At 44.8% G+C, this 20,986-nt stretch overlaps 1 protein-coding gene across 3 annotated transcripts in view; it reads left to right on the top strand.

Moving 5' to 3' along the window:
• The window catches only part of SQOR (sulfide quinone oxidoreductase), a 51,164-nt gene that overhangs the window by 6,114 nt on the left and 24,064 nt on the right, over positions 1–20,986 (top strand). Inside the window, exons 1-3 of one of the 3 annotated variants that reach the window (XM_032297555.1) lie at positions 1,843–1,861; positions 10,733–10,983; positions 13,761–13,931. In XM_032297555.1, coding sequence (XP_032153446.1) covers positions 10,750–10,983; positions 13,761–13,931 — 405 coding nt within the window. In that variant the 5' untranslated portion in view covers positions 1,843–1,861; positions 10,733–10,749. Of the gene's footprint in view, positions 1–1,842; positions 1,862–10,732; positions 10,984–13,760; positions 13,932–20,986 lie in introns of those variants that run through there. The other 2 variants (XM_032297554.1, XM_032297556.1) reach the window with 2 other exon arrangements.

Raw genomic sequence — 20,986 nt, 5'->3', positions numbered from 1 at the left:
CCAGGATGGTCTCGATCTCTTGACCTCGTGATCCACCCGCCTCGGCCGGAACTAAAGAACCCCAGTGCCGCTCCAGTCCTTGAATCATCAGAGAGCTGTATAGCTTGTTCCTGTTTCCCTGATGACTCAGTCCTGGCCCACTACTGGTGCACTTGCTTCACAGCTTAATATTTAAACAAATGTTTGGATTTATAACAGCTCCAGAGGGAGAGATTCAACATGGCCCTGCAGGGCTAAGTGAAGATTGCTCCATTTTCTTTATTCGTTAACAATATAGTAATACAGTTCCTGAACACAAAGGCAAGAATAGCACGGCCATTACTCAAGAGGAGGTGTGCCAAGAGGAAGAACACTCATTCAATTTTTAAGGGGCATGCTTTCCTTCTCTCTCACCGTGCCTTAGACCTTTACTCCACTTTAAGTAATTCTAGTACTGCTGCTTACACCCTCTCTTCATTATATTCACCTGAACAAGTGGATGTACTGTCATAGTTCACAGCCTTCCTTCTTCTTTATCCCCTATAGCTGATTGTTGTAAAAATGTCAGTGTGTATCTCACATTCACACCCTTCATCTCTGTTCCCATTGCCCAGACCCTGCCCTCACTGGTGCCTGAAATTCTGAAACAGCCACTCAATGGATCTACATATTCCTGGTCTTTCCTGCTATAACAGACAGACTCTTCTTACCCACCACTGGCTCTGCAGTGCCTAGCACAATGCCTGGCATCTAGTAAACACTCAGAAACGCTGACCTCAACTAAATTACTCCAGTTCATCCTCTCAACTTCCCCTGGAAAATCTAAGTCTTTCTAAATCCAGTTTTATTAAGACCTTCCAAGGGCTCTCACAGCCATTAGCAGTAACCACAGGCTGAATGCACACCACGGCTCAGCAGGTAACAAATGAGCGACATAGGCGGAGTGGGGCTGGGGTGAACTGAAACCTCGTGCAGGGTGGAGAGTTTCCATGTGATAATGTGGGCTTAGTGTTAGAGGCCAAGAATCTGAAATATTTTTGGCAAGATCTCCAAATTTTTTAATGTTGATGACTAATTGAAAATGCAAGAAAAGCACTGTGAACCAAGCAAAACATGGCTCTGGCCTGGACTTGGCCTGCAGGTTGCTGCTTTGTGACGTCCAGATCAAATTGCCATTGTCTGGGATTAAGCTCTCGGACCTAAACTTTAGTAACACATGCCTATCCAATCTTGTTTCTCCTCTTCCCGGTGCACACCTGCCTGAGACTGCCCTCCTTTATGTCCACAGTTAGGAGATTCTCATTGCAAGCGATTCTACTTTCAAAATCTTGAACCCAGCTGCCTAAAACTAGCCCAAACAGGTCCCTGCCATCACTTCTCTGTTTTTGCTCACATAATTCTTTTTTCTTCAGCTGCCTAGATGTCAACTTTGAGTCTTTTTTTCTCTCAGAAGACTTTCCCACGTCTCTTGAAATTATTCTGTCTTCCAGCCTCTATCTTATGTGAATCTTTATTTGCATTTCTAATGCTAACTAGACCTAATTCAGGCTCTTATCGCTCACACCTGGACCACTGCAATAGTCTCCTCACTGATTTGTCAAAATCAACCCACGTCAAACTGGCTTTGTTTCTCCTCCAATAGGAAGGTCAGTTTGTTCCAACACCAGATTCTCCTCTCAAATCTGCCTCTTTGTGTGATTACTTTCCAAAACTTTCTTTTCCCATGTAAAGCCTCAATGCCCTAGCTCAAAGAGTGGAAGGGGGCCAGGCCTGGAGAAATTGCTGTCTCTCAGCACACGTCTTTTATATATAGTAGGTGCTCAATGAATGCTTGTGGAAATATTCTTAAACAGCAGCAGAATTGTGACCATGCAGATTTCAGGTAAGTCTATTTTGTAAAGATATACTTACCTATTTGGCATAGCTAAATGTAATTTAATCTGCGTATCATTTGTGCAGGTAAAGATTCTCCTAATAAAAATTCAGCTTAGTTTGTTTCCTGATTTTCAGTTCTGCAAATGTAGCCGCTGTGTGATTGAGACAAATTCAGTGTAGGTATAAACCTGAATTTGCACATAGACTTAGACCCTGCAGAAAACTTGTTTCTTACATTCCTTTCTGAGCACTTCTGGCTGATGCCCTCCTTTATCAAGGTTAAATGGATAAAATAGATGTGAAGATGTTTCTTGGTGCAGAAGATATCTTCAGTTTCCATAGAATGGAGGACAGTATATGACAAAGGAAAGGCCAGGTGCAGCTTCTTCTAGAGCGGCTGCTACATTCAAAACTCAAACTGTAGCTATGTTATTTTGTTGCAACAATTTAGTCCAATCACCCACATAAAGGCAACATTCTTTGGTAATCTGTAATTAAATTGCATTTTAAATGCCACCTGTCAGCTTAGTGGACATGTGAGGAGAATCAGCAGAACAAAAATGTGTTAAACATGTAAAAGCTTCCATATGACTGAATAGTTTGGCACATGCATTTTAATCTAGATATGTTACGATGTACCTGGGATTTGTTTTAATCGGGTATGCTGAGGCCAACAGATCAGGAGGTGACTGGCATCACGGAAGCAGCTTTTACAGACAGTTCCCTAGAAACAGGAGGCATAACAGCCCCCATGGGGCCATATGGGAAAGCACCTGCGTGGGTCAGGGGGCAGAAAAAGTCAGGGGAAAGAACAGGCAAAAGACTGTATTGTGGGGCAGGGGAAGGGGCTGGTCAGGTTTGGGATTGGCTAGTTTGAGTAATTTTGGAGCGCTCCAGGGTGCATGGGCTACCTGGAGTCGTAATTGTCTGATGCCTGGCCCTGGAATACTCAGGGCAGAGGAAAATGACCTCCTGGAGTGTAAAAGCCAGATAGAGGAGGTGGTTCAGAGTATGGCTCTGGATTGGTTGGTTTGTATACCAAAGGTGTGCTCATAGGCAAGTCAGGCAAGCCATTTACCATCTCTAAGAGTTAGCTAGTCCTGGGAAGGGCAGTCTTTCTGAGATTAGCAAGGCCCCAAAATGTCAAACCACAAAAAAATAAAATGAAAAATATCATTAATACAGTAGTACTCAGAATATTTACAGGAAGGGGAAACAGTTGCCTGCCTGGTTTCATGAAGTATCTAATGCAGTGCCATTGAAATGTGCTGTAAATATTACTGAGCACATTACTTGCATGTATTTCAGATTAAGATGAGATTTTGCTAAGGATCTCATTTATGGACTAATGTTTGAGATTTTCTTGGCACACAAAGTCGTGCTAATCAGGTGACAGTAACAATGTCCTTTTCGAGATATTTTCACATTTAGGCCTGCCTTCTTACAATTTAAGTCAGAGGGTGTGATGGTTAATTTTATGTTCTAGTTTGACTGGGCTATGGGATGCCCAGAAATTTGTTCAAACGGTATTCAGAGTGTGTCTGTGAGGGTGTTTCTGGATGAGATTAACATTTGAATGGGTAGACTGAGCAAAGCAGATTGTCTTCCCCAATGTGGGTTGGCATCACCCGATCAATTGAAAGCCTGAATAGAAGGAAAAGGCTAACACTCCCGTGAATGAAAGGCAATCAGCCCTCCCTGCCTGAGTGCCTTGGAGCTGGGACATCGGATATTTTCCTGCCTTGAGACTCAACTGAAACATGGGTTTCCTGTGTCTTGAGCCGTCCTCGAGACTGAAACTGTACCATAGGCTCTCCTGGGTCTTCAGCTTGCTGATTGCAGATTTGGGACTCAGCTGCCATAATCTTGTGAGCCAGTTTCCAGGAATGTCCTTCGTGTAACAGGGAAATGATGATGTTTGCTTTGGTTGCCTCCCTTGTTCCTTTCACCTCCTCCAGTTAAATATTGTTTTGACCCTTTATTGGCTGTGGGTGCAGGGAGTTTTTGCATATTCCAGGAGGTAGCTAGGTTGTAACTAGCAAGCATTGCTATGTTTGTATTTCTGATGAATTGTCTAATGAAGATCTCAGAACAGAGGGTCCTGACTCACCAAGGATCCAGGTATTTGTTGTGATTTACTTTCTCATTCAAAATACATATTAAATATTGTATCTAATTTTGTATTTGTAATTTTGGGTTATGAAACCCCAAATTTGAAGCCCCAAATTGTATAGGCGTCAATGCCCATAAAACCCAGATCTGCCCCTGCTTAGAGGCCTGCCCCTCTAGGAGACAGCATGTGGGGCCACCCAGGGACGCAGGACTCTTGTGTTCTGTGCCATCCCAGCAGAGAGGCCATCCTAAGATCTGGAGCTGGACGGTCCAGACTGGGAATTTCTCCCTCTCGGAATTGCTAGGTCCTTCTAATGCCTGCAAATTGCTGCTGCAAAGGATCTTCAGAAAAAGAATTATTCTAACTCTGGCCCTGCTGCTGGTGCATTGTGTGAAACCCTTAAGTGACCTCGCCTCTTGGAACCTCAGTTTCCCCATTTGTAAAGTGACATCAGTGCTTCCAGTGTGGGCTCAGATTTGGGCCCTGTGAATTGTAAAGCTCTATGCACATGGGACGCTGTACGATTATAGGTTGTGTTGCTGTTACTTGTATTTCTAATATCTTGCTGTTGTTAAAATATGCCCAAACCTTAACATTTCAGTGACTAAAGGGCAAAACCCGTGCCCACTCTGACATACTATTTTTTGATTTTTCATTCATTAACTCATTTTAACTTTTTATCATGTAAACTTTAATCAAACATGTACAAAAATAGACTGCCACAAGGAATGTTCATATATATCCATCCATTGATTGCAAATTATTGCCAACTCATGGCCCATTTTGTTTCATCTACAACCCTACCCACTTACACTTCCTGAAATATTTTTAAGCGAATTCCAAATCATTTCAACTATAAGAATCTCCGTGCATATTTCTAAAATATAAAGGCTCTTAAAAAAATTAAATCAGTACTATTATTGTACCTTGCCCTTCTCTGCCAAAAAAAACTTAATTTCCTTCTTTTCAGTTTATTTAGTAAGCTAAAATTTAATAACATGGAGGCTGAAGTGGGTAGATTACCTGAGATTAGGAGTTCGAGACCAGCCTGGCTAACATGGTGAAACTCCATCTCTATTAAAAATATAAAAATTAGCTGGGCGTTGTGGCAGACACCTGTAATTCCAGCTACTCAGGAGAATGAGGCAGGAGAATCGCTTGAACCTGGGAGGAGGAGGTTGCAGTGAGCCGAGATTATGCCACTGCACTCCAGCCTGAGTGACAGTGTGAGACTCTGTCTCAAAAACAAAACAAAACAAAACAAAACAAACATATATTCCCTCTTATCTCCCACCCTACTCCATAGGATTCAGCCAAGCTACTTTAATTTTGTTTGTTTTTGAGACAGGTCTAGCTCTGTCACCCAGGCTGCAGTGCAGTGAGGTAATCTCCACTCACTGTGACCTCCTCCTCCCGGGTTCAAGTGAGTCTCCTGCCTCAGCCTCACTAGTAGCTGGGATTACAGGAGCATACCACACCTGGCTAATTTTTGTATTTTTAGTAGAGATGGGGTTCTGCCCTATTGACCAGGCTGGTCTCTCGCCCCTGATCTCAAGTGGGGCATCTGCCTCGGCCTCCCAAAGTGCTAGGATTACAGGCACGAGGCACTGTGCCCAGCTTGAGTTTTATTTTCCTTCAAATTTAAAGTAGGATGGGCCAGGCTCAGTGGCTCAGGCGTGTAAATTGCAGCACTTTGGGAGGCCAAAGCTGGCAGATCACTTGAGGTCAGGAGTTTGAGACAGGCCTGGCCAGCGTGGTGAAACCGTGCCTCTACTGAAAGTTGAAAAATTAACTGGGTGTGGTTGTGGGCACCTGTAATCCCAGCTACTCGGGAGACTGAGGCACGAGAATGACTTAAGCCCGGGAGGTGGAGGGTGCAGTGAGTGGAGATCACGCTGCTGCGCTCCAGCCTGGGCGACAAAGCGAGACTGTCTCAAAAATAATTCAATACAATACAATAATATAATTTCTGTTTATAGGCATTTCCCTGAATTATTAGTTTGAATTAAGTTCTGTTGCTTAGTCATGTGACCTTAGGTGAGTTCTCTACCTCTACTCAAACCCTCAATTTTATCATCTGTAAAATGGGGATTCTACTTATAAAGTTACAAGGATTCTTTGAGACAGCACGAGTACAACTGGTAAACACTCAATAAATGTTAGTTTTTATTGCAGTGATAATTGTTTTCCTACCAAATTCTGTCTTCTGGATTTGAAAAAAGAAAATATTTACTTAAGAGGCATAAATAACTGATGATAGCATTAGGGCTGACTTAATTAAATACTCCCAGAAAGCCCAAGTGGGAGGAGCTAGCTGAGGAGGAGGAGTGTTCCAGCAGTCTCTCCGCCCGGGCACCAGGTGTAAGCCTGACCTGTACTGTGTACGTAGTGCTCACTCATGCCCTGAGACTGGAAGCTATAGAGATCAGTACCGACAGCTCACAGTAAGTAAGCTTGGGCTGGGTCTGACAGGAGGAAGAGGATGGGCGACAAGAGCTGGAGACTCATTGTTGTCTGTTTTTCTCTTTGATTTTGGAGGTGTTCTACAAAGGTGATTGGTTAAAGGTTGACCCTGTGGTTATTGAAACTCAAAGCAGAGTGGGCCCAGCCTGGCCTAGGCTTGAGAGAAAACAGTTGGAAGTCAAAGACACACTGTGTCCTCAAAAGCAAAAATAGCTGAAGGGTTGATGACAACCCTTGGCTGGGTGGATCTTTCATTAAGAACGATCTGAATAATTCTTTCTTAGCCAGCAGCTCACTTTGAACTCTGCCAGGTGCCCCAGCTGCTCACAAACCACGTCATGTGATGTAAGATTAGCAAGCTTTTGACACAGGCAGACTGTATTGCTTGTCCAGGAAGGGCTGCAGTGGAAAGGTATGAAGTCCCAAAGACTTGTCCAGACTGGGTCTGGAACCAGGGGCTGGTGATGAAAGTAGGGAATGCCCAGTCAGCTGCCTTGTCTTTCAAATCAGCAGGACTTTCTTCTCCAGTTAGACTGCAGTCATATCAAACCATTCATTCTGATCCTTTGAAGGAGGCACTCAATCAATTTAGAATTAATAGAGGAATTTTTATCTAACTTAAAAGCATAATATTATTTAATTATAAAATATATTGCATGTGCCATTTGGTAAATGAAAGTTAATTTACCTTATTTATTGATTTTCTTTTTCTTTTTTTTTTTTTGAGACAGAGTCTCGTTCTGTTGCCAGACTGGAGTGCAGTGGTGCAATCTTGGCTTACTGCAGTCTCCACCTCCCGGGTTCAAGTGGTTGATTCTCCTGCCTCAGCCTCCCAAGTAGCTGGGATTACAGGAAACTGCCACCATACCCAGCTAATTTTTTTGTGCTTTTAGTACAGACAGGGTTCACCATGTTGACCAGGCTTGTCTCAAACTCCTGACCTCAGGTGATCCACCCACGTTGGCCCCCAAAAGTGCTGGGATTACAGGCATGAGCCACCGTGCCTGGCCTCACTTTTTAGAATTACTGGAGTAAGGCGGATGAGAAGGTGGGACATGGGCAATTTTTTTTTTTTTTTTTTTTGAGACAGAGTTTTACTGTCACCCAGGCTGGAGTGCAGTGGCATGACCTTGGCTCACTGCAGCCTCTGTCCCCTGGATTCAAGAGATTCTCCTGCCTCAGTCTCCCAAGTAGCTGGGATTACAGGCATATGCCACCACACCCAGCTAATTTTTAAATTTTTATTAGAGATGGGGTTTCACCAGGTTGGCCAGGCAGATCTTGAACTCGACCTAAAGTGGTCTACCCGCCTTGGCCTCCCAAAGTGCTGGGTTATAGGCACGAGCTACTGTGACGAGACTATTTTTTTTTTCTCCTTTTTGATGGGGTCTGGCTCAGTCACTCAGGCTGGAATGCAATGGCATGATCTTGGCTCATTGCAACCTCCATTTCCTGGACTGAAACCATCCTCCTACCTCAGCCTCCAGGCTAGCTGGAACTACAGGCATGTGCCACCACACCTGTCTAATTTCTTTTTTCTTTTTTGAGATGCAGTCTTGCTCTGTCACCTAGACTGGAGTACAGGGACCCGATCTTGGCTCACCGCAACCTCTGCCTCCTGGGTTCAAGCAATTCTCCTGTCTCAGCCTCCTGAGCAGCTGGAAGTACAGGCACATGCTACCATGCCTGGCTAATTTTTTTTGTATTTTACTAGAGATGGAGTTTTACCATGTTGCCCAGGCTGGTCTCCAATTCCTGAGTTCAGGCAATCTACCTGCCTCAGCCTCCCAAAATGTTGGGATTACAGGTGTGAGCCACCGCACACAGACCTTTTTTTTTGTATTTTTGGTAGCGATGGGGTTTCACCATCTTGGCCATGGCTGGTCTTGAACTCCTGGCCTCAAGTATGCCTCCCGCCTGGGCCTCTCAAAGTGTTAGGATTACGGGCATGAGCCATGGTACCCAGCCTGGATTTTTAAGTGTGTTTCATCTTGTAAGAATGTAGCAATGAAGTGGTGTGCACCACCATGCCTGGCTAATTTTTTTTTTTGATGGGTTTCCTCATGTTGTCCATGCTGGTCTCAGACTCTTAGGCTCAGGTGATCCCCCAATCTCTGCCCCCGAAAGTGCTGGGATTACAGATGTGAGCCACCATGCCCAGCCAGTATCCATAACTAAAATGTTGTGTGTATAGTAGAGATTTTATAAAATACAGAAAAGCAGAAGAAATCAAAATCACTTGTTATTCTAAAACCCAGAGAAAACCATTTACCAGTGTTAAGATTTTGGCTTTGTTTATTTTTAATACATTTTCTCTTACATAGTTGAGAGAATATTGCATTTCTAATTTGTATCCTGGTCACTATGTAAACATTTTATATATTCTTTTTTTTTTTTTTTTGAGACAGAGCCTCACTCTGTCACCCAGGTTAGAGTGCAGTGGCATGATCTTGGCTCGGCTCACTGCAACCTCTGCCTCCTGGGTTCAAGCAATTTTCATGCCTCAGCCTCCCTAGTAGCTGGGATTACAGGTGCGCACCACCATGCCTGGCTAAAAAGTTTTCTATTTTTAGTAGATACAGGGTTTTACCATGTTGACCAGGGTGGTCTTGAACTGCTGACCTCAGGTGATCTGCCTGCATTGGCTTCCCAAAGTGCTGGGATTACAGGCATGAGCCACCATGCCCAGCCTATATATTCTTTATGAACATAATTTTAAAAGACTGCATAAATCATCTTGTGTTCCTTATTTTAGTTAACCTTTCTCTACTGTTTTGATATTCAGATTGCTCTCTGCCCCGGTATTAAAGTGGTGACCGGAGCCTTCCCTGGCCTGTGTGGAGCCTGCAGTTTTTTTTGTCCCCAGGACATAATTAGGAATAATCCACAAACCAATTAACAGAGGGGTGACCGGATTATGAATACATTTGTGAGAAACATCTTTGTAAAGGTTTTTCTTCTTCAGTATTAGAGGTTATTTCCTTAGATTAGATTCCTAGAAATGGAAATGCAGGGTCAAAGGGTAAGTTTCCTCTGCTCCTCTTTTCCATTCCCTACCATTTTCCCCCTCGCCAAGGCCTTTCCTTCTTTTTATAGCTCCTTTGCCCTCAGCTTTCTCTAATCCCCTTGTGCAGCCTTCCTCTCCTCCAGTCAGAGGTGAAATGATATAATTAAGTCATTTCATTAAGAAGTTAGTAACCTTAGCAGCTAGAAGTGTTAATCCCCAGCTGGACACTTGCGTTTAACAAAGGGTTCTTGGAGCAGTGTTGAACCCAGAGAACTGGACTTGGCGGTAGGATCTGGGGCACTGTTATACCCAGGCAGGGAGATATCGTGAGTTGGGGCCCTTGAAGTTTTATAATTGAATGGGGTCCTGGGCGTCAGGCCAGCTTTGTACGTGGGGTAAAGCAAAGGTCAGCCTCTGAGAAGGCTTAATTTCCTCTCTGCTAAAGCACTAACTGCTCAGAGTAGAAACAGGTTTTCTTAAAGGTAAAGTGAGTCCCTCAGAGGAACTATTAAGGAGGAGTTGTTTACTGAATTGGATGTAATAAAAGACTGGTCAGCAGCATGTGCAGATTCCTTCTATAAAATATAACTTTATGATACCAGGCAGGGCTCCTTTTATGGCTTTCTAAAATCATCTGGTTGAAATTGCTAGAGGTGTGGAGGGCCTTCACCTGCATGTCTGTAGCTAATGATTTGATTACATCGTATTTCCCTGGGTGAGCAGAGCCAGGAGGCCCCAGGGGCTGAGGCCTTGATTGCCTTGGTGGGCACTCTGAGTTGCAGAAGGTGGGTTTCTTGCTAGACAGTTTCTGTTTCCGCAAGGTCTCAGGTGCCTTTTACTGCAAGGAATGTTGCAGGCCTCTATTTGTGGACTTATGTATCAGTTTTAATGGACTGAAAACCCAAAGAAAGCATTGGGGAGTGTGTCTCGGTGGAGAATGGGCTGACAGCTGGATAAACCAGATGGTGCCCTGGATCTTACGGATGGACAAGGATGGGTACAGACAGATTATTAGGAAGGACTTAAAGAGTTTGGGAACCTGTTTCAAACAAAGTCCTCGATGGCCTGAACGTAGCAGGAAGGGGAGAAATGGAAAGCGTAGCCCATTGATAGCTACCAATTGGGTGCTCTCGGGCCACCTTGGGACCATAGCCAGTGGGGGAAGTGGTCTTGAGAGAGAATGGGGACCAGCTGGAGGGGCCAGATGCCAGCCTCCCTTCCTCCTGGAAAGAAAGCACTTCAGTCACACGATCATTTCTACCTTGGCACTCACAGCCCTGTCTCTTCCCTTCCAGCCTGATCCTGCCTGAAGATGGTCCCGCTGGTGGCGGTGGTGGCGGTGCCCCGTGCCCAGCTCTTTGCCTGCCTGCTCAGGCTGGGCACTCAGCAGGTCGGCCCCCTTCAGCTGCACACAGGGGCCAGCCACACAGCCAGGAAGCATTATGAGGTGCTGGTGCTGGGTGGGGGCAGTGGTGGGATCACCATGGCCGCCCGCATGAAGAGGAAAGTGGGTGCAGAGAATGTGGCCGTTGTTGAGCCCAGTGAGGTAAGCCTCCCCTATTGAGTGCCTGGGTGTGTGTGCACGTGTGTGTGTATATGTGTGCGTGTGTGTGTGTGTGTGTGTGTGTGTGCACCTGTGTGTGTGTTCCAGGGTTGGGCATGACTATCAAGCAGTGGGTCTTCATGTGCCCATGTTAGTGCTTCTCCTGGGCACAGAAAGCAGCCCATCCAGAAGGACTGGGAGAAAGTGGAGGGAAGGAGAGAGGGAGGACAGATCTCTTGGCTTTTAGTGTTCTCCTCTGTATTAGTTTCTTGGGGCTGCCATAACAAATCAGTACAAATTGGGTGGCTTAAAACAGCAGCCATTTATTCCCTCGCAGTTCTGGATACTAGGAGTTTGAAGCCAAGCTATGGGCAAGGCCACGCTCCCTCTGCAGCCTGGGTGAGGGGGATGGACGGGAATTTGTCTCATGCCTCTTCCCCAGCTTCTGGTGTTTACCCTGAAATCCTCGCCACTCCCTGGCTTACAGCTGTGCCGCTCCCTTCTCTGCCTCCATCTTCACAGGTTGTTCTCTGTGTGTCTGTGTGTCCCTGTGTCTTCACACGACTCTCCTACAAAGCCACCAGTCATTGGATTTATGGCACACTCTATTCAAGAATGACCTCATCTTAATTCGATTACATTTACAAAGACCCTATTTCCAAATAAGGTCACATTCCCGGGCACTCGGGTTAGAATGTTAACATCCTTCTTTGAGAGAGACACAGTTCAACCCACGACATTCTCCCGATGCCACCCTCCTGCCCAGAGGAGAATCAGTGGCTGCTGCACTTTCCTATCTGTTCTCTTCTGTAGAAGGGAGGATGAGCTGTGGAGCCGGGAGACCTCTGAAAAGCTGTCAGTGGGCTTAGAAATTTAAATGCAAGGGCAGATTATAAGGGAGAAAAGGTAGCTAGCACTAGGAGGGAACACTGAGTAAGGCACTGTCTCACAAAAGACATGTTAAGATTGTCCAAAAGCTTCAGAAAAGTCTTCGAGGGTTGTGGTGGCTTGCGTAATGTTTCCCGTGGAACTAGGCATGTACCGGTTGGGAGCTGTGTCCTTGGGAGGAAAAAGCAAAGTGGATCAGATGCCTGTTTCAGAGGGGGGATGTGACGAAGAAGGCATACTCCTTTCCAAGACTCGTTCCCAGTAGGGGATGATGTTACCCAGGGCCATGATTTGAGAGGAAACGGGGACAGTCTCTATCATTTTCCTTTTTAAAGCGGTGTCTCTTCAATTCAGGAACATCACTTACACGGCAGTGGTCTGAGAGCTGTATCAGGTGGCCCCTCTTTCCGGTGTATGTTGTATTTTAGCCAATGCATGGGCAGGTCTCCAGCCGGGCTTCTCTTTGTAAGGACACTGGCTCTTCTGGGAGCTGGGCACAATTCGGTGGCCAAAATCAAGTTTGTCCTGCCCTGTGAGGAAGTGCAGGACAGGAATTTCTGGAAGGAGCTGCCAGAGCCCCAGGCTTGGTACTTTCCCTGGTGAGTCTGGTTTAGTGCTAGCTGAAGCTGATGTTCATAGTCTAAAAATAAAATCTGTGCTTGTGTTTTTGCTCCTCTTACTGTTCAAGATAAACTGGCCAGTGATGAGCTCCTATAACTGGAGACCTCTCCCTCCTCTTGGATCATATTATTGATTGTAGAGAGATTGCAAAGTCATTCCTGGTGTCCTCTTCACCTCTCTGTGGGTTTTGGCAATGCTGGCCAGCCACTTTGAGGCATTTTGGCAGCATTGAGAACTCTTGGTCCCCAGTCTACTCTAAGTGGATTGGAATTCTTAGAGGCCATTAAACAAGTCTGCCCTTTGCCCCTATGTCCGGAACTTTCACACTAACTTAGATCAAGAATGGACTATCTGTTGCTGGGCACGGTGGCTCACGCCTGTAATCTCAGCAATTTGGGAGGCTGAGGTGGGCAGATTACCTGAGGTCAGGAAGTCAAGACCAGCCTAGGCAACATGGTGAAACCCCATCTCTACTAAAAATGCAAAAATTAGCCAGGTGTGACAGCACAGTTACTTGGGAGGTTGAGGTAAGAGAATCACCTGAACCTAGGAGGTGGAGGTTGCAGTGAGCTGAGATCACGCCACTGTACTCCAGCCTGAGTGATAGGGCGAGACTCTGTAGAAAAAAGAATGGACCATCTGAAGCAAGAAAACTCCAGAAAATAATGAAAGTTTGAGTATGCATTGCACTGTAGAGTAGGATCTGGCACGTATTGTCTTTGGGTGTGAAATCTCTGAGTGTCTGAGAAAGTAGAAGAAGGGCTGATCAGTAAACACAGCCCTCATTGGACTTAGGAAAAACAGTTGGAAGCTAATGAAGCTTAGAGGATCCCTGGAAGTGGCTGTAAACTCTCCAGACTTACCACTGTCTCCACATGCTCCTGAGGAACCATATTTGGGCTGCCAGTCTTAATTTTTAAAATATTTGTTCACATAAAGTACCCATAATAAATGTATGGATATGCATGTGTATATAACATGTACATTTTAAACACCAAACCAACTTTCAGCAATAAATAATGCAGCGGTCACTAAAGATAGTTTATAGCTTTTTCGACAATCTTGGAAGAATTCTCGTGTTGAATGACCATCCTTCAGAGCTCCCCATAAAAGGAGACGTCTAATAGGGGGAGCTAACTTTGTGGAGACTTTTCCATACAATGCTCTAAGGGTCGGGAGGGAGTAACAGAGAATCTAGCTCATGCTGCTAGCTATGACCCTTTTTGATCAGCATCAAATTGCAATAAATCTTCAAATACTTTGTTTTTTAGAGACATTTCTACCAGCCAATCTGGACACTGGTGGGTGCTGGTGCCAAACAACTGTCCTCCTCTGGCCGCCCCACCGCGAGTGTGATTCCATCTGGTGTAGAGTGGATCAAAGCTAGAGTGGTTGAGTTGAACCTAGACAAGAACTGCATTCACACAGACAACGGCAAGGAGGTAACTACTAGGGTCTTGGGGTTTTTTGTTAATCTGAGGGCTTGTATTAATATGCAATCTTTTTTTTTTTTAATGCGTTTTTTTTTTTTTTTTTTTTTTTTTTGAGATGGAGTCTCACTCTGTCACCCAGGCTGGAGTGCAGTGGCGCGATCTTGGCTCACTGCAACCTCCGCCTCCTGGGTTCAAGTGATTCTCCTGTCTCAGCCTCCCAAGTAGCTGGGATTACAGATGTGTGCTACCACACCCAGCTAATTTTTGTATTTTTAGTAGAGATAAGGTTTCGCTATATTGGCAAGGCTGGCCTTGAACTCCTGACCTTGTGATCTGCCCACCTTGGCCTCCCAAAGTGCTGGGATTACAGGCGTGAGCCACCACATCTGGCCCAATATGCAAGCATCTTAAACTGGATAGCCTTGTGTTGAAAGAGCAGTGTATCTATGCATGTGTGCGTATGTACGTATGTGTTGAATACTGCACAAGATGGCAGGGTATGTGGTAAGTGGAGGACAGATGGAAGGACTGAGTGATGTTGAGTTAATAAACAACTAAGATGAGTGTTTGTTGAACACCCACTGTACACCCTATTGCTTAGTATAGTATGTTTCACCTGAATGTTTAGTGAACCATTTGTTCATATGTTGCTACATGTTACAATAGCAAGCACTTTCCTCTTTTTATTTTTTTGAAGCAACCGGATTTTCTCTTAAGACCTAGCCTCCCAGAGCAATAGGATGCTGGAAAAATATCCATCCATGCATCCTAGGGGGCGCTCTGCCAGAGCTGTAGGGAAGCCCTGGGACTCTGAGATTCATGCCAGCGTTAGGGAGAATTGCTGCCAAAGCTTGAGGCTCACAACTGCTCAGCACCTCTTAGAAGTCTCCCACCCTCACCTCTGAGGGGCCAAAGCTTTTCTGCAGCTGCTGCCCCATGTTTGAATGAGGTGATAAGAGCAGGATGGTGGAAGAGCTGCTCAGAAGCCATCTGCAGCTTCCTTTCCCTTACCTGCTACCGAGCCCAGGACAGGGGCAGGCAGCGCAGCCACGGTGCTCTGACCTGTTCCAGGGTCCTGTGGATTTTGGGCTCCCAGGGTGTTATTGGTCTTAATCCTCTGTGCCTTCACCCTTCAATTGGTGACTCTGGCATTTTCACGGAATTGTAAAATCAGAGTTGGTGAGGATCTAAAACGTTTTCAAGTCCAAACCTTCTCTCCAACAGAGATTCATCTGCTGAGGCATTCTTTTTTTTGATACGGAGTCCCACTTTGTTGCCCAGGCTGAAGTTCAGTGGCTCAGTCTCGGCTCACTGCAACCTCCACCTGCCAAGTTCAAGCTATTCTCCCACCTCAGCCTCTCCAGTAGCTGGGACTACAGGTGTGTGTAGCCATGCCCAGATAATTTTTGTATTTTTTGGTAGAGATGAGTTTTTACCATGTTGGCTCGGCTGGCTTGAACTCCCGACCTCAAACGATCCCCCTGCCTCAGTCTCCCAAATTGCTGGGATTATAGGAGTGAGCCATCACGCCTGGACTGCTGAGGCATTCTTAAGCTTTTTTTGGGTCATGGATCTTTCTGGGTACTAGATGAAAGCCCTCTCTAGAAAAATGCACATATGTACCAGATTTTGCATTTGCTTTTAGGGAGTCCAGAGATTTTCTGTAGCTTTTCCCTGGACCCTGATCAAGAGTACCTGCTTTGGCTGAGTGTGGTGGCTCACACCTGTAATCCCAACACCTTGGGAGGCTCAGGTAGGCGGATCACTTGGGCCCAGGAGGTCGAGGCCAGCCTGAGCAACGTAGTGAGAACTTGTCTCTACAAAAACATTAAAAAAATTAGCTACGTGTAGTGGTGTGTGCCTGTGGTTCTAGCTACTTGGGAGGCTGAGGTGGGAGGATCACTTGAGCCCAGGAGTTCAAGGCTGCAGTGAGCTGTGACTGTGTCACTGCGCTCCATCTTGGGTGACAAAGCAAGACTCCGTCTCAAAAAAAAAAAAAAAAAGAGTACCTGCTGTATGTAGCATTTATGCTCCTTGGCCTCCATTCATTCATTCCACAAATATTTATTAAGCATCTACTATAAGCTAGGTGCAGTTTTAGGCATTAAGAATACGTAAATGAACGAAAACAGACAGAATTCCTTACTGAACTGGATATTATATTCTAGTCAGGGAGAACATGCAATCAACAATAGACATAATAAGTAAATTATATAGTATGTTAGAATAGGATGGTTATTCATGGAAAAAACTAGAGCTGATTTGGAGCTAATTGGTATTGGGGCACATGGAGGTGGGGGCTTAAAGTTAAAATAGGTCGGTATTTACATAGTCCATGACCAAGGAGTTCTCTGATAAGTTAGGTCTTCATATTTTTAGACAGGTGGGTTATATGAAAGTTCTGTCTTTACTGAGCCAGAATCCACCTTCCTGTAACCTTTTTTGTATTCTGTCTTGGACACCCAGGATGTTGTTCTTTTTAACATACTTAATACTTTCTTAATACTTTTATTCTTTGTTTTGTCCTGTGCATGAGAGACGAATGTCTTCTCTGTTTTCTGTGGAGAAACCCTTCAGCTATTTGAAGGTGGCTCTTCTGTTTTATATACATTTTCTCTTTAGGTAGATGTATCCCCCCATCCTCATGTCCCTCAATTCTTCCTCACATTTCATGGTTTCCAGTCCTTCCAGCACCCTCTTTATTCTGCTTTGGACACCATCTGGCTTGTTAGTGCCGCATGAAAGAGGTGCCTGGAAGAGAAGGAATTTTATAGAACAGCCCAGAATAGAGTGGAGCCATTCTCTTCCATATCGCATGCTGCCTAAGTTAGCATTTGCCTTTTTAGTGACAGTTACCACGGTGCAGATTCACGCTGGGCTTGAGGTCAGTGCACATCTCTGGGCCCTTTTCACATGACCCATGATCAAGTCAGGCTTCCCCCATCCTGAAAAAGTGCAGTTGTCATTGATTTTACCTAAAGGCAGAAATGAATATATATAAGCAAATACATATATGCATATATATTTATTTTAATTAAAAATTTAAAAAATTATATGTGGCTTTTGTCCTGTTAATAGTTCAGAACTTTCTTATTTTGCTCAATGTCTCCAGGAGACTGGACTGAATTACACTCAAGATTGTTCTCAGTTCACAAGGTTGAGCTTGGTGGCTCTTTTACGTTGCCAGTCTCCTGCACACAGGCCAGGAGACCTCTCTTGTATCACACACACCATCTCTTTGGTACAGCAGGGCCTGTCTGATTGTTCGGGTACCTTCAAGCTACAGGAAGAGCTTTAGAGTCCTCTGTGGTTGGGTTCCTGCTTATCTCAAGGACTGTATACTTTACTCATCTCTTGGGAATGACAGGCGCTAGCAGGTGTTCTCACTACTGCGTCCTACCTATTACTCTTAAGGCTGGACATTTAGGAAAGCTGCAGTGCCGTGTTTTAGGGCCAGAGAAGAAGTTGGTGCAATGTAGTAGGACTTTCTTCCAAGATTTTATGAAGCAAAACTACTTTATAGCCAGATATCAGAAATCATCTTCCCAACCTATCTGGGTCTTTTGGATTTATGACTGTCACTCCATTAGCAATTTTTCCTATCTCTTATTCACAGATGGTTTCATATAAGTTCAAGGTTTTAATTCTGTAACATGTCCCTAGGGAGGTTTTTTAGATTGCACAAAATTAATCAACATTCTTTAGCAAATATTATTCAATTGACCAAATCGTTTCATTCTGTATTTTTTTTTTTTTTTTAGATGGAGTTTCACTCTGTTGCCCAGGCTGGAGTGCAGTGGTGCGATCTTGGCTCACTGCAACCTCTGCTTCCCGGGTTCAAGTGATTCTCCTGCTTCAGCCTCCCCAGTAGCTGGGATTATAGGTGTGTACCACCACACCCAGCTAATTTTTGTGTTTTTAGTAGAGATAGGGTTTTGCGATGTTGGTTAGGCTGGTCTCGAACTCCACACCTTAGGTGATCCACCCACCTTGGCCTCCCAAAGTGTTGGGGTTATAGGCGGGAGCCACTGTGTCTGGTCCATTCCATTCTTAGTTTATACTTTCCCACCTTATTCACTAGGTGAAAGACTGAGCTGAAGGCATTGCTGAAACCTAGACTCAGTGTGTCTCTGACTCTCCCCTGATCCAGGGGTGTGTTTGTCTGAAACACATCTCAAGGCTCTGTGTAGACCGGCCCTGGCTCCTTTTCCAGACTTAACCTGGTTCTATTCTCCCCTTGTTCCTGCTCATGCCATACTGGCCTGCTATTTCCTCAAATGCCTCAGCCTTTTTCTAACCCCAGGACATTTGCACATGTTGCTCCCACCTCTATCTCTTGCTAGCTCCTATGCATCTTTAGCTTTGATATGACTCCTTCAGGCAAGCCTTCCTTGACTTCCCAGACTAGGTCAGGTTACCCCTTGACATGCCATCATAGCATTCTGTGATTTAGTAATAATTTGTGTGATTATCTTGTAATGCCTGTCTCACTTACTAGATGGAGTTCCTGTGGAGCAGATAGTGTATCCTTCTTCTTCATTGTTTTATGCCCAGGACCTAGCACAATATCTGGCACATAGAAGGTGCTCAGTAAATATTTGTGAGCAAATTGTGCCTGTTTCTTCATTTGTAAAATAAGAATAATAATAGTACCTAGCTACCTTATCAAGTTGTTGTGAGTGTTAAATGAGTGAGATATGAAGCACTTAAAACAGCGCCTAGCACACAGCAAATAATCAATAAATGTTGCTGTTATTTTTAAAATAACACATAAAAAGGAAAATGATATATTTATTGAGTATCTACTATATGCCAGCAGTTCTTGACTGTTGATTGCTGATTGAAAGCAGCAGGCTTATCATCTGTGAACCTATGTTGGTGCCCTTTCCCTCCCTCCCTCCCGTCTGTCCTTCCTTCTTTCCTTCCTTCCTTCCTTCCTCTCTCTCTTTCTTGCTTTCTTCCTTTATCAGTTTCTCTCTTTCTCTTCCTTCCTCCTTCCTTCCCTTCCCCCTTTTCCTCCCTCCCATTCTCCTCCCCTCCCATTCCCCTCCCCTCCACTCCCCTCCCTGCCCCATCCTCTTCCCCCCTCTCTTCAGAGAGCCTTGCTCTGTCGCCCAGGCTGGAGTGCAGTGCCGAGATCACAGCTCACTGCAGCCTTGAACTCTTGGGCTCAAACTATCTGTCTCAGCCTCCTGAGTAGCTGGGATTACAGGCACACACTGCCATGCCTGGGTAATCTTTTAAAAAATTACTATGAGATGTCTATTTAGTAGTTAAGCCTAGACTTTTGCAAGGGATTAATAGCCTATTTACTAAGGGGTTAGTGTGAGAATTTCTCTCTCTGACCCCTGTGTAATATGAGAACACTTGTACATGTTCAGCCTTCTGGCAAGGTCTACACTGCAGTGTAGTTGTCTGTAACTGCCCAAAAGTCTTGTCTATTGGCTTTTGCCATTTCTGAGGGTTTAGGTCATCTGACGTGAAAACTTGAATTCATTCAAAAAGCCTGAGGTTTTCTTCTTGTTCTCTTGCTATTGAGGGTTTATTCTCTCTTAATAATTTTTCCCCCATAATCTTAAGCTTGTGTGTTTTTAGTCCTTAGACATAATGAATATTATGCTCTAATAAAATAGAGCATGATCAATATTATGTTGTACTGTGCTTGGTGGTGGCCTGCACAAACCAGAAGCTCCCCTTGTTGACAGTGGTCATATGTTTCAGCTGCATATCATCACCACCAGGCCCCACGCTAGCTCTTACCTAATATGCCTTGGTCGCTCAACACGGGTTGGCCAGCCATTTAACAGACCTGGTGCATGTACCTGCAGAAGATGGAATTTCAAGACATCATCTTTCTATGGATAGGCAAAAGTGAGCAGGACTCCCAACCCTGCTCTGCTTCAGTTTTAGACAGATGAAAATGCTTGTATTATCTATTCACTTAGAGAAATTGTATTTTTCACAAGCAACTGAAATCATTCATTTATCCATTCACCCAGAACACATTACAGAGTTCCTCACTTAGATTTAGTGACCATGCTAGACTCTAGGAATATAAGGAATAAGACAGAACTTTTATCCTTTCGTAGGGGTCAGAGTGGTGGGGAGAACAAGTGCTAGGAAGCCTCGTGCACACTGTGCGGGGGAGCTTCTGGGAGGGGCCCGTGGTGAGGGTGATGGTGTCATAACAGAAAAGCCTGCTGCTGAGGTGCCTTTGGGGCTGAAGCTCCCGGATGCCAGGGCAGGACCTCTTCTGCACCTTGCTTCTCTTGGCTCCTCAGCCAGAGCCGAGCGCTCTTAGGTCTTGGAGTCCTCTCTCTCCAACTGTGATTTGCTCAGGTTGCTTGCTCTGCTTGGTCATTTAGTACAGGGTCATGGTAATCACCACCTGTTTCTTCTTCCTGGGCTCCTGAGCCTCATGGCAATTCTCCAGCTCCGGTTTTCTAGGCAAGTTCTTGTATTTTATCACCACTTTGCTTACACTTTTGGGTCTAAATTTGTCTTCCTCTTTGTCCTAAACCCACATTTCCATCATGCTGTTTATGGGTACAATACCCATATTTGAAGTGGGGACTTTTTTTCATCCCATACAGTTCATTAAATAAGATCAGGTGCACTATATCATAGCCTTTCAATAACCTTCAAAAGAGCAATTTCCCAATTATGATATTGGTCCAATCCACATGATAAGTCAGACTTGCTTGGTATTTACATATATAGTATATGTATTCAAATATATATATATATATTGAGATAGGGTCTCACTCTGTCACTGAGGCTGGAGTGCAGTGGTGTGATCTCTGCATCCTCCACCTCCCAGGCTCAAGCAATTCTTCCACCTCAGCCCTCTGGGGACTACAGGTACATGCCACCACACCTGGGTAATTTCTGTATTTTTTGTAGAGACAGGGTTTTGCCATGTTGCCCAGGCTGGGCTCCAACTCCTGAGCTCAAGTGATTCACCTGCCTTGGCTTCCCATGATGCTGGGATTACAGGTGTGAGTCACTGTGCCTGGCCTACGCCATAGATTTTAGACAGTTGATTGTCTTTTAAGATTAGGAAG

Source organism: Sapajus apella, unplaced genomic scaffold (genome assembly GCF_009761245.1).
Source record: "Sapajus apella isolate SASKATOON/1434 unplaced genomic scaffold, GSC_monkey_1.0 scaffold37, whole genome shotgun sequence".
NCBI lineage: Eukaryota > Metazoa > Chordata > Mammalia > Primates > Cebidae > Sapajus > Sapajus apella.
The sequence above is the reverse complement of the archived record's forward strand: the minus strand, read 5'-3'. Positions and strand labels throughout refer to the sequence as shown.